Here is a 14,092-nt window from a genome sequence, read left to right on the forward strand (position 1 = left end):
TTCTCAAATGTGGTTCAGCCTTTGGACCTGCTATGTCTTGTCTGCAGTGTTCTTGGCTATGAGAACGGCTTCTCCCACACCTTCAAATATTGCCACTTCAGTAAGGCTCTTCCCATTTACAGCCTTAAGTTGTGATGCTTTTTACTGGTTTTCCCTGTCCAATTCCTTCTAACATAGTGGAGTATGCTTGTTACCTCCCCTTCACTAGAATGCAAGTCCCAGGGCAGGGATATCAGTTTTGTCCTTTCTGCTTCAAACTCTGCCTAGTGTATAGTGGGCGTATGTCTACTGATGGAAATAAATGAATCCGTGCTTTCATGTCAGTGTGTAACATTTTCTTGGGTTTAGATGTACCTGCTACTGAAGAGGCAAAGTATCCTCTTGATATACTTTATTTCTCTGTAACCCTGGTACTAGAAATGTAGTATAAAATTATTTTTATATTTTCAAATAAAACATTCTGAAAATGCAAAACATCTAAATTAAATGGATGATTATCTTATGGAAAATACTGTGTGAATAAACTCAAAGGAATCTCAAAGAAGTAATTTAACAGTCATAATAATCCTTTATTAGTACCAGCTCTTAAAATTTTTTTTTGCCAGAGCTAAACAATTTAATATAAAAAATGCCATTTTTTGTCCATACAGTATTTATAAAAAAGTACATAGTGGTTAGTTTTGCAATAATTTTTTTAGCCAGATGTCATATCATCATATAAATCTATGAATATAACAAATGACATAAGAACAGTATAAATAAGTTTTTGTAGTATTTACACTTACACAGAAACTAGCCCAAATGGTGTCCTAAGAAACTGTTTACAGTTAAAGTGAAACTACTGATTCAACATACTGACACTCCAATGCTTTTTAAAGTTTCGTATTATTTTCTATACTAGTTTTGGCTATAATTTTGCATAGAATTACTTATAAAGTATGAGCATTTCACATCACAGTAGGAGCTTTTAGTATAATAGTACAAAAAAACTAGCTCAGAAAAGGTCAAATCCTCCTAAATCTAGTTTTTCTTAACATCTGGCTTCTTACTTTTGGGAACAAGGAAAACGTTGCCATCTCTTGTTTGCTGCAGGGAGTATTCACTAGGAGAATAAGGTTTTCCATCTTCATCACGTAGCATGCTGAAAACTTCGAGATATAAGGTGCTGAGTTGTTTTTTCAGTAGGTGAAGGCTCTTGTCATTTTCTCCTTTTTCTTTGAGCAATTTTTCTTTTTCATCTTTCAAATGATCTAAATCTTGCTCTAGTTCTACTATATTTTCCAGTTTTCTTTTTCTGCAATTCTGAGCAGCCACTTTATTCTTACCCCTCCTACGTATATCTCGAATTAATGCAAGTTGAGCTTCATTGAACTGCTCTTTGGACATCATTTCGTTGAAGTCAACAACAGGGAGGTTAATGATTTTTTCTACAGGGAATGGGATATGGAGAGCTTTTGCCCTAAGTTCATCTCTTGTGAGATGAGCCTCCAAGCGGCTTGAATGTTTGTCTTTTGTGAGTGGGGTTTTTCGATGACCAGGACTTACAGGCAATTCTTTCTCTGGTGTGTTCTCACATTGGGCATCATGCAAGTGAGTGCTCTGCCCCTGAGATGGTGACAAGGGTTGTACCATATCCCCAGAAGAATGTACTGGTTGTGTTTTAGGACCATTTTGTTTGACACTTCCAGGGGCACTATCTAGCTCTTCCACTTCAGAATCACTGAGGCCAAGTAGTGTGTCTCCATAGCTGGAAGATTCCACTGAGTGTTCTGGTGATGCCACACTGGGACTTGTGTTTAGTGAAATGCCGGAGTCAGAATCATTGAATTCTGCTGTGCTTTCAGGGTGGTTTTGGTTGAAAGCTTTGCAAAGTGATAGATCAGAAACATCAATGGGCCCATTTAGAAGTTCAGAGAGTGAATGGCTTAAAGTAGCAGGTGAGGGCATGCTGTTGCTGATACTAGGCTCAGCTATGAAAGCAGAATAAAATTCATCACCAAAATCTGTGTTGACTGTGGCATCTGAATTTAATGAGTTCACTGTCAACTGGTTGGGGTCTTCTGTGGAGAGGATGCTGCTGAAGGAATCCTCAAAAGCATTAAGAAAATGTGGACTACAGTTACCTACTTCTTTTTCCATTGAGGGTATAGATGAGTAAAAATGGTAATTGTCAACTTCTGTCAGTTTGGCTTCTGGACTTGGAACCATGGTAGTCTCAACCAGCTTGTCATTTTCAATATTAAGACACTGCATGAGAAGGAAGTTTATACTATATAAATCAAAGTTAATCCATGATAATACGTGATAAATTTAGATAAACTCCCTATCCACATTATCTTCAGGCTTATCTCTATAATTTATTATCTATAATTCAGAGATAATTCTCATTTCCAATACGTATTTACGCCTAAGCGTATGTATTATTTTCAGAGTTCCCAGATCAGACATCAGGTTTATAACATTCTATCCTCAAGACAGCCAACCGATTTAACTAGCATGGGCAGTACTCATGACTAATTTAATAGCACCCTCCAATCCTTCCTATAAATAGGTGGCATATAAATAATCAGAATGACTAAAGGCACTGAATATAAAAAAATATCTCCAGTATTACATTCTATTTTAGTTACCTGTAACTCAGGAATGGATAATAGCTCCTCCCAAACTTGCTCAATGTCCTGTTGCATACCGTCTAAATCAACAGGGGCTACCTGAGCAACAGAAGTTTCAGGTGACTGAGCCTGATTAGTAGCAATGAAGACTGGGCTCTCGATGTGACCGGGAATATCAGGAACAAGTGACTGAAACGTAGCCGAAGAAACCTAAAATTGATAAGGCATTGATTTATGAGTCTTCCACCAACAGGGGATGAGTGAGCTCTAAGGCACCACCACAAAACAAAATGGAATCAGCTGCAGTTCTATGTCTCTCTACTTACTAACCAGTCATGACCCCGTTTGTAAATAACGAAACAAACCCACTGACTCAAATTTACGATTTGCTGGCCTAATTGTTTCAGCTTAAGCATTTGAAAGTAAACTTTAAAATGCGTAAGTACAATCTTTAGGATTTAGTTTATATAATATCTAGCACAGTGGTACTAGATAAAACAGGTTTATTGTTAACTGAACAAGTCTTCGTTTATTGCCCAGCTGGCTCTTTACTCACCAAAACCTCTTAGATACTTGCAGCAAATGAGTTATTTGTTTCCATGGTTATGCTGTCTATGTTTCTGGCTATGCAATAGTCAATGGTTTTGGTTTTGTATTGTGTGAAGGGTTTTTTTTTTTTCTTAATTGTAAAGTTATTTATAGGCTAAGGTTTCCTTGACAAAGAGTATTTCCTTGGTTAAAAAATTTCCTCCTAAAAATGTTTTTATTCTTTTAAATGGAGATTCATTGATGGGACTTACATAGAATATGATTGTTATTTTATAGTTATGATGGAGTTTTGCTATTAACCAGGTTATTTTATACCTCACCTCATTGTCATCTACAAACGGGAATGTCTGCGCCAAAAGCTGCATGCAGTCATCAAAGTACAAAGCATCTGATTTGGGAATGTGGGCAACCTGATAAAAGGGAATGACACAAAGGAAGACACAAATGGTTAAATATTCCATTGCCAAGCTAAATATTCAATAATTGATGTTCATAAAATATTTATAATCAAGTTAAGTAAATATTTATCTTATTTCAGAGATCATTTTGATGCACAATTTGAACCAGACCACGTGGGTTCAAATCTTAACTCCTCCAATTTTCTGAGTGATCTGGGCAAATTATTTAACCTTTTTGAGCTTCAGTTGCTCATCGTAGATAAAACAGGAATAATGGTAACTAATTAATATAGTTGTGTTGATTAAATCAGTCAGTATATGTTCTTAAAACCGTGCTTGCCACACACAGTAACGCCAGTAATCCCTACTACTTGGTTCTCCTGCTACTACTTCTGTTGCTACTACTTGATCCTTACGGGATGTTTCTATACTTTACAAAACTCTTTGGTGTAACTTAAGTCTTCCCAATCCTCACAAATAACACTGTTAATATTAGTAGGTTGGGTACTGAACTCAGGTTGGGCATTGAACTCATCAGGAGGCTGAGGTTGGAAAGTAGATTTGACAAGGTTAAGTAAAAGAAAGGCAAAGCTGGAACTCAAATCCAGATATTTTAATTCCTTGGTCAGTGTTTCCTTAAACCTGCCGTAACTTTCCCAAGAACTGAGTACTGTGTACCTGGGAGTAGCTGGCAGATCCACTGGTTTCTGACTGGATGTGCTGGGCTGGCTGAATTGGGAGAAATTCACCTGTCTCTTCATCTAGTTGTAACTGAGCAAAAAAGGCTTTCTCTTGCTCCTTTTGGAGTTGTTCTTGTCTTTCCTTTTCAAGTTTTTTCTGTTTTTCCAGCTCATACTCTTTGCGTCGCTGACTGAAGTCAAATACTTCTCGACTTACTCCAAGATCAATATCTTGCCTCCAAAGTATGTCAATCAAATCCATGTCCTATGTTTAAGACAAAAAAAGGAAGGAGAGAGCTCATGGTTTTTAAGATGGTTTTTAAATGACAGATACCACATAAATTAATTCACATTATGCCACTGTTGATGGTGGGGAGTGGGGAGATTACAAATACAATCTAAATGAGAACACAGATCCAATGTTCTAGAAGAGCACAGTTAATTCCATTCAATGAATCTATTCATTAAAGACAACAAACAACCTACAAACACATAGCCATCCATTCTAATCACTTGGATCGTTAATGATAGAGTGATGGTAGAGGTCACTAAAGGGCAAAGTCACAAATGGTTTGAATGAAAAGAAATCCCACCCCTGTTTAATGGAATGTAGAAATTACGGCAAGCACTCTAAGCCACTGGCTTATGAGAAGTGAGGCCTGGAAAACATTACTCAATACATGGAGTTTTCTTTAAACTTTGCTCAGCAAATATCCAATTTATAGAGGGATAACTCCCAAGTTAAAGTGTCAATCTAGCAGTTGTGAAATATCACCATTCTTTCCATCTTTCCTACACTAGATTATCTTCTCCCCATCACTGCTTGCTACTCTTTTCTCTGTGGCTCACCTATACGCCTGTAATCCCAGCACTTTGGGAGGCCAAGGTGGGTGGATCACCTGAGGTCTGGAGTTCGAGATCAGCCTGGCCAACATGGGGAAACCCCATCTCTACTAAAAATACAAAAATCAGCCGGGTGTAGTGGTACGTGCCTGTAATCCCAGCTACTCGGGAGGCTGAGGCAGGAGAATCAGCTTGAACCTGGGAGGCAGAGGTTGCAGTCAGCCAAGACCGCACCACTGCACTCCAGCCTGGGCAACAGAGCAAGACCCCATCTCAAAAAAAAAAAAAAAAGCAGACAGGGACAGGTGCGGTGGCTCATGCCCACAAGCCCAGCACTTTGGGAGGCTGAGGCAGGTGGATTGCTTGAGCCCAGGAGTTCGCGACCAGCCTGGGCAACATGGAGAGACCCTGTTTCTACCAAAACAAAAACAAACAACAACAACAACAAAAAAACTGGTGTGGTGGAGCACACCTGTAGTCCCAGCTACTCAGGAGGCTGAGGTAGGAGGATCACTTCAGTCCAGGAGGTCAAGGCTGCAGTGAGCTATGATCGTGCCACTGCATTCCAGCCCGGGCAACAAAGTGAGAGCCTGTCTCATAAATAAATAAATAAATAAATAAATAAATAAATAAATAAATAAAACTATGGCTCCAGGGAAGGATTAAAGGTATTAAGTTTTAAGACATAGGAAGAATCTTACAAAGAGGGAATGGTTTTGATGAGCAGAGGCTGAGCTTGGTGACTCACGCCTGTAATCCCAGGAGTTTGGGAGGCCAAGGCAGGAGGACTGCTGGAGCACAGGAGTTACTAGCCTGGGCACCGTAGTGACACCCGTCTCTACCTAAAATCAAAACAAATTAGTTGCACGTGGTGATATGAGCCTGTAGTCCCAACTATTAGGGAGGCTGAAGTGAGAGGATTGCCTGAGCCCAGGAAGTCAAGGCCATGGTGAGCTGTGATTGCACCACTGCACTCCAACCTGGGTGACAAGACCCTGTTTCACACACACAAAAAGATACATGGGGAGAGAATTTATATGACTAGGCTAGGCATAGGAACCACATCCAGATTTTCCTAACCAAAAATGTGTCAATAGCAGTTTTTCTGATTTGTAATTTTAGTCTTTGGAAAAATCTAAATAGGTAGGAAATCTCAATCTGTTCCCATTCCACAAATCACCTATAGGGGAAATAATTAATTTGAGAATGGAAAAAAATCAAGATGGGGGAATGGGAGTTGGGACTCAAAGGCCAGTGGGTACAGTGTAGACACATGTCACACTTTGCATTTCAGTTCTGCAGACAGCTGGCAACACCAGACTTAGAGTTCTATTACTTTCAGCTTCCCAAGGACACAAATAACATGGTGGTTGTTTCAGTGAGGAGTCAGGCTATTTTTATCCAATAGAGGAGGAGCAGGCCACCCAGCCTGGAGGCAGCGCAGCTAGCTAGATGGCACAGGCCATCTGTACCCATGATTGAAGGTTGGTATTGAAATCTTAAATGCTATGAAACCCTGCTCATGGGGCTCATTATTCTAGCCTTGAACAATATATAGTGTAAAGCACACAGAGTAGGCATAGTTAAAGTAGCACTTGTAGTTAGGTATACCTCACTAGGACATATCTAATTATCTTTAAGCCAGTATCTATTAAGGGCTTCCTATATGCTACGCACTGTTCTAAGTACTTTACATATAGAAACTATTCCTCAAAACAGCCTTATACAGAGAAAACATCCCGTTATACAGTATAAGAATACTGAGGTTAAGAAAAAAGAGATACTACCAGAAAGTGGCCGAACAAAGACACATACCCAGGCAGCTTCAGTCGGGTTCATGCTTTATTAGCCATGAGCCTACACTATTATAAAATGGCATGGCATTTGCACATAACCTATGCATATCCCTTTATATACTTTAAATCATCCCTGGATTACTTACAATACCTAGTAAAGTGTAAATGCTGTGTAAATAGTTGTTATACTGTATTTTATGTGTGTATTGTTTTTTTTTTGGTTTTTTTCCACTTTTTTCCTTTTGAAATTTTATTATTTATTTACTCACTTTGAGATAGGGTCTCACTCTGTCACCCAGGCTGGAGTGTGGTGATGCAATCATGGCTCACTGCAGCCTTCACCTGGGCTCAAATGATCCTCCCACCTCAGCCTCCCAAGTAGCTGGGACTACAGGCACATGCCACCATGCCCAGCTAATTACTTTTTGTAGAGATGGGGCCTTGCCATTTTGCCCAGGCTGGTCTTGAATCCCCGGCCTCCAGTGATTTTCCTGCCTCAGCTTCCCAAAGTGCTAGGATTACAGGCATGAACCACTCCACTGCACTTGGCCTTTTTCCAAATATTTTTCAACCAATCTGCCATTGGTTGCATCATGGAACCAGAGGCTACATGGGGCCAAGTGTATATACACTTGGCTTTGGAATCTTGGTAGTATGAAACGGCCAGTCTGCAGGTCAGATTAAGTCTGCAGGTCACCTAGATCAGTCTCCTGGCCAAGAGCAACAAAATAGCAACCACAGAGCATTCAGTCGACTATATATGGCTATCTTCTCAGGGGGATTCCCACTAAAATAGGCATGAGAATAATTTCTATTTTAAAAATTGGTTTGTTTCCATTTTGATGGACATGTTTACCCAAAGGTTATCATGGGAGATAGAAAATTCAAAGATATAGAGAAACCTACTTTATTTTATTTACTTTTTTTGAGATGGAGTCTCGCTCTGTCGCCCAGGCTGGAGTGCAGTGGCACAATCTCAGCTCACTGCAACTTCCGCCTCCAGGGTTCAAGCAGTTCTCTACCTCAGCCTCCTGAATAGCTGGGATTACAGGTGCGTGCCACCATGCCCGGCTAATTTTTCTATTTTTAGTAGAGACAGGGTTTCGCCATGTTGGCCAGGCTGGTCTCGAACCCCTGACCTCAAGTGATCTGCCTGCCTCGGCCTCCCAAAATGCTGGGGTTATAGGTGTGAGCCACCACGCCCAGCTGAGAAACATACTTTAAAATTCTGATTAGCTTGGGCCGTTTCTTCTTAGTAAATCTAGATATATAGCAGAGTATCCTGTCTAGACTTTCTGCAAACTGGAGCTATCTGCCCAAGCAAGGTATTAAGTGTTCAATATATTCCCATCTTCTAGGTACTAGCACCAAAAATGAAAGGAATGCATGATCCTGCAATCTTAATTGAACTCTATAAAATAGGCAGTCCATGTTCCCACCCATCTCAAGAACTGATGTGCAAAGTGTGCAAAGCTCTTTGCAAAGTCAATAAAAGAAACTCAAATACTTGTCCCTGTACCTGGGGAAAAGTGCACTTTGACACATCCCTGCCTCACTTACCCTAGACTTCCTGGGCCTGAGGTTTTTTCTTGTTAAGGAGATCCCAGGATAAAAATCAGTAAAAGGTTGTGACTTTTTCATGCAACTGAAGCAATTTAGGTTGCAAACATCTGCTCATAAATCTGACTTGCAAAGTATCCTTACAACCAACCCTCATGAGCTGGAAGAAAATATTGAATGGAATTTATAATTGTCAGTGTCAATCATGCCAAGAATTGAAATAACTATTTAATTTCCTTTCCCCCCCTTTTCCTTCCCATCAGATAATATTTGAGGAGTTTGGATGGCTTTAGCTATACATTGTTTAATTATTCCATCCTACCCAAGCATACAGATGTTAGTGGATCAAATGAGGCATGTGAAAAATATCTCTCTATAAATGTAAAATATGCAAATGTTTACATGTTGATAGTGATAGGCTCTACTACTTGCTGTATAAGCGAGACCAAAGTCCAGGCCAATGGATAATAATGAGGTTGTGGACCTAACTAGGGGGAGCCTAAAATAATGTTGGGACTACCTAGATGGTCAGAAAGAATGAGCCAATTAACTTCTAAAATCATGGACAGCTTCATTGCTTGGTTCTTCCTCAGGGCAGGTCTGAATTAGACTACTATTAACATGTTGTAATAAAAAAGGATTTTTATCTCAGAGATTCTGACTTATTTACAAATAATAAAGCAAATTAATAAGCAAATTACAAGTTTTAGTGAATATTGCCGTTGATGGTGGTTTTGTTACTGTTGGTGGGGTAGTGGTGATGGCAGTGGGCACCCCCATATACATTTGCATACAATCTAACATAAACGTTTACAAACATACACACACACATTCAATTGCCACTCAATTCCTGCTGTGAGTACCCTTCAATGGACAACTCCAAACCAATTCAATGTTTTTTATTTGAATTTCCCTTGACATGACCAGAAAAAGACATCTTTATGAATCCTTCTCAACAAACAGGAAAAATAAGACATGAAGCATTATTTAGACTAGCTCTTGAGCATCCTGTTCACGTTATCTGAAACAATGCTGGACCGTGGGAGACTAAGCAGCTCCTGCGGCCCTACTTACTGTCTCCACCAAGAATGCCACCAAATGACAACATCTAATTGCTCTTCATTAGGCTGGGGGACATTCAGTGCAATCGTAATAGGACCAAAATAGGTTTCAAAGTGTTCTGAGAGGTTTTCCTGTGTATTTTTAAGTTTATATTTATGTGGCCGGGCATGGTGGCTCACGCCTATAATCTTAGCACTTTGGGAGGCTGAGGCGGGCAGATCGCTTGTGCTTAGGAGTTTGAGACCAGCCTGGGCAACATGGTGAAACCCTGTCTCTACTAAAAATACAAAAATTAGCCGGGCGTGGTGGCATGTGCCTGTAGTCCCAGCTACTTGGGGGACTAAGGTGGGAGGACTGCTTGAGCCCAGGAGGTCGAGACTGCAGTGAGCCAAGATCGTGCCACTGCACTCCAGCCTGGGTAACAAAGTGAGACCTTGTCTCAAAAAAAAGTTTATGTAATGTTTTTTCTTGCTATGAGAGGTCTCAAAACAAAACAAACAAAAAACTGCTTCATAAAAGAAAAAAGCTAAATTTGAAGCAACTATTTTGGATTCCCAAAAACAGACATCTTGATCAAATTTAGAATGCAGCAACAATAGGTTTATTGTTATGGCCTTAATGTCATACTCTGTGTTACTCAGATTTTCACATCTGTTTCAGCAGGCAAAATCCTGCAGAGATTTGATACTGTAGGAAACATTCAAAGCTTTATGTTAAAAAAAAAAAAAAAACAGCAGAAGATAACTGAAGACTCACTGTTGGGAACCACAAGCTCACTACTGTATTTTGTCCTAAGCTAATATGCACCAACCATTTCCTGTAAGAAGCCGTGTGACTGGGCACATGATTTATTCCACAAATGACCCAGCTCTCTGCAAGGCTCACACATCATCTAAGAGGAAATAATCGTCCGGGTGGAGCCCATAACAAACAAGAACATGACACTGGACAGGAGGAAAGGGAAGTGCCTAAGGAAGAACTAAAACTGCTCTTCTGCACAGAAATCCAGGGCTTTGAGGAAGTGCAAGTCCCCCATGGAGGAAGGCCACAGTACAAAGTGTTAGATAAGTAGGGTTTGGGTAGAGAGAGGAAAGCAGGTAGCTGGGTTGCACAGCACTCCACAGATACTTCCTTACAACGGATGAGAAAGCTTCCCAAGGGCCATGCGAGCACCAGCCGGGAGCCTTTGCGTGGCATATGGAGCAAATGCCGTCTGCCACTTGGTGTCTGAATTTTTTTTTGCTCTTGTCCTTTAGTGATTCCTGAGTGTGTTCCAAATTATGTTGCTAGCTTGGCTTAGACAAAAGAAGGCAATTTGATAAGAAACACAAATGTTGGACAATTCATGTTAAATCACCATCTGGCCTAACAGAAATATTCATGTTTAAAAAATATATATCATCATTTGCCAACTGGGTAATCTGTTACACATTTTAGGGAAATCTGAAGTTGGACAATTAACTCATACCACTTTAAAACAAACATCTTTGTACCAGGATAAACAAAGAAGAAAGGACTTGAACACAGAATCCATATTAAATATGTCTTTTGTAAGTCAATTTTAGTGCCTTGAATAAACCAGCATTTATCACGCTTAGATGATCCAAAATATCGGAAAAGATAAAGCAAAGATAATACAATCCCTGTCCTAAATTAAAGCTATTCAGTAAACTGAGACAAAGTATTTGAAATGAAAAATAATCTTTTAGACACTCAAATGTCTAATTAAGGCTTGCACCTCCCATTCTCCCGAGTCTCCCTTCCCTCTCCTACCTTCTACCTTGCCCTGAAAATGACAGGAAGGTGGTGGGAGATTTCCTTCTAAAAATAAATTTCATCAATAAACTGTTAAAAAAATTAATTATGCACACTACTAACTCTCAACAGAAAGCGAAACTGAGCCTTGCTCCAAAGAGAAAACTGATCCTTGCTCTTTTTACTTTAATGTAGTATAAAGTTGGAATGTCTTAAGTTATTCCTTCTTAAAATCATGTATTTCCATTAAAAAAAAAAAATCTTATTTTAACGTTATTCCCCTGAGATCCTTCCTTCATCCAAATCTTAGTTACCAGCATTCAGAGTCTAAGTTACACTTGATTATATTTTTCATTCTTTCATTTCATTCTTCATATTATTCCCAGGTGATTATATTATTTACCTAAAAGCTAAATCTGGTTCAATGTTTTTTTCCATAGACACTGCCCAAGTATTTCTGAACAAAACCAGGTGGAACATGAATCATATCCTACCATCTGGATGAATATAAACCAAATTAAGAGCTATATGAGGCCGCAAAAACATTTGAGGGCATGCTTGAATTTTGAGGAATTGATAAAATAACAGCCAGGCACGGTGGCTCACACCTGTAATCCCAGCTCTTTGGGAGGCTGAGGTGGGAGAATCACTTGAGCCCAGGAGTTTGAGACCAGCCTGGGCAACATAGACCTCAACTCTACAAAAAAATTTAAAAATTAGCCAGACATGGTGGGACACTCCTGTAGTCCCAGCTACTTGGGAAACTGATGTGGGAGGATCACTTGAGCCCAGGAGATGAAGGTTGCAGTGAGCCATGATCATGTACTGCCCTCCAGCCCTGTCTTAAAACAAAACAAAACAAAACAAAAACAACAGAGATCTCCTTCATTTACAAATCTCTACCTTGCAGTCGTAATCCTTATTAAATAAAGCAAAATGACACCAAGCAGATGTGTTTTTAAAATACATCTTGCTGATGACTATTACATTTCATAGACATGTACCTGCCTATTTACTTCTCTGGCTTCTCTCACACTGCATTACGAGAATATAGCAATACCAGTTGTTTTCACAGCAAGAATTCTAGGTCATTCTTTCTATTTCCCACATTCCAGTACTTTTGGTTTTACTAGACTGATTTGCTGTCTTGATTGTGTTGCTACAATAATCGTAAAGTAAGTGATTAAAATACAGAAACACAGAATACTGGAGACAAAAGGGGCCTTACAGCCATCTAGGCCAAGTGTAAATGTTGCCAGGTTTATTTCTATGTAACTACAGTGCCTTAAAAAAAATAACTAACTGGCCTAGCAACATGTTGTATACATCAGCAGAGACACTTAAGAGGTAGCAACAGTTACCACGAATCCAAGTTTTCCTTTCCCTTATCTTGAAAAACTAGAGACTTTTAACAGCATAAAAAAGCCCAAATACACACAAAGAAGTATTATTCAACAAGTTAAAACCCTAGTTCACAAATTTACCATTCCCTGAGTTATAGAACCATTTTTCTGCCCTTTTATCTTTCCACTAGAAAGTGGTCCAGTTTCTTCAATCTGGCAGGTTACTATGTGCAGCCGTTTTCATGGGCTGCTTCCTGTTCCCAAACAAGTTCCTCAGTCATGACTCAATCTAAGAAATATGATCCGGCCAATTTACTGGAACTCTCACCCATTATGCTTGTCTATAAACTGCAGAGCATGATGCAAAGATAAAGCAAAACTGGAAAGTGAAGAAAGCAAGAATTTGGATTATTTTCTCAAGAGGCACATGCAGAGTTCGGTCAAAAAGATGTCAGAAAAAAAACCAGTTAATTTCCAAAACAGCAGGTGATCCTACCTGCTACAAAAAGCACATGGTGCTGAATTTTCCATGACAGGTTTCACATCTGGGTCCCCAAGGAGGTTTTTTTTTTTTTGGTGGTTTGTGTTTGAGTAGGATACTGCTGCTAGGCTTCAAAGGACTTATGTAAGGGTTTCACTACTTTGCTGAGAGAATGGCTTGGTTTGACAAGCAAACATTAGGATAAATTTTTCTAATCTCTTCCCCATTTTTGAACAAGCCATGTATGTATTGAGTTCTAAATGCTGTCCTCCACAGAGAGGAACTTCTCACCTTTGGGATTAGGTCTTCTACTGCCCTTAGAATGATCCAACCCTCCCCACTCCCGATCCGACCTCTGCCATATTACCAACAGAACCTTCAGGAACATTGGATCCAACTCCCTAACCTACTTTACCAAACCTCCATAGAAATTAACTGGGCATGGACTAACCAGGTGGCTCAGATCTCCACCTTGAGGTCAAACAGCTTTGCTACCCATGCTGGTGTACCCTCCTCCTCCAAGGAAGTCCCCCATGAGGGTGGGCACACATAATCCAGCACATTCACACCATAGGGCTTCTACAGATACTTCTGCCACTTCTAAACTCCCCAACTGATCCTTTACCTTCTCTTTTGATCCTGGATTTGTAAAGATAAAGTTCAATCCTTGGGGTCCTTTTCAGATTTTTTTTTTAAAGAGATAAGAGTCTTGCTCTGTTGCCCAGGCTGGAGTGCAGTGGCACCTTCCTAGCTCACTGCAGCTTCTAATTCCTAGGCTCAAGTGATCCTCCCACCTTGGCTCCCAAGTAGCATGCATCACCATGCCTGGTTAATTTTTATTTTTTATAGAGATGGTTCTTGCTATGTTAGTCATGCTGGTCTCAAATTCTTGGCCCCAACTGATCCTCCTGCCTTGGTCTCCCAAAGTGCTGAGATTACAGGCATCAACCACTGTGCCTGGTCAATTTTCAGATGTAGCTACCTACAAATAGCTAAAAGTAATAATAAGTCAG

At 39.9% G+C, this 14,092-nt stretch overlaps 1 protein-coding gene across 8 annotated transcripts in view; it reads right to left on the reverse strand.

The window, feature by feature from the left end:
* Positions 1-548: 548 nt before the first annotated feature.
* Positions 549-14,092, reverse strand: part of NFE2L2 (NFE2 like bZIP transcription factor 2) — a 93,186-nt gene continuing 79,642 nt past the window's right edge. For all 8 annotated transcript variants that reach the window (XM_063647637.1, XM_054478103.2, XM_054478107.2 and 5 more), the window contains 4 exons: positions 4,238-4,504; positions 3,482-3,571; positions 2,631-2,822; positions 549-2,247 (listed from right to left, as the gene is read on the reverse strand). In XM_063647637.1, coding sequence (XP_063503707.1) covers positions 1,021-2,247; positions 2,631-2,822; positions 3,482-3,571; positions 4,238-4,504 — 1,776 coding nt within the window. In that variant the 3' untranslated portion in view covers positions 549-1,020. The remainder of the gene's footprint in view (positions 2,248-2,630; positions 2,823-3,481; positions 3,572-4,237; positions 4,505-14,092) is intronic.

This window comes from Pongo pygmaeus, chromosome 11, assembly GCF_028885625.2.
Source record: "Pongo pygmaeus isolate AG05252 chromosome 11, NHGRI_mPonPyg2-v2.0_pri, whole genome shotgun sequence".
Taxonomy (NCBI): domain Eukaryota; kingdom Metazoa; phylum Chordata; class Mammalia; order Primates; family Hominidae; genus Pongo; species Pongo pygmaeus.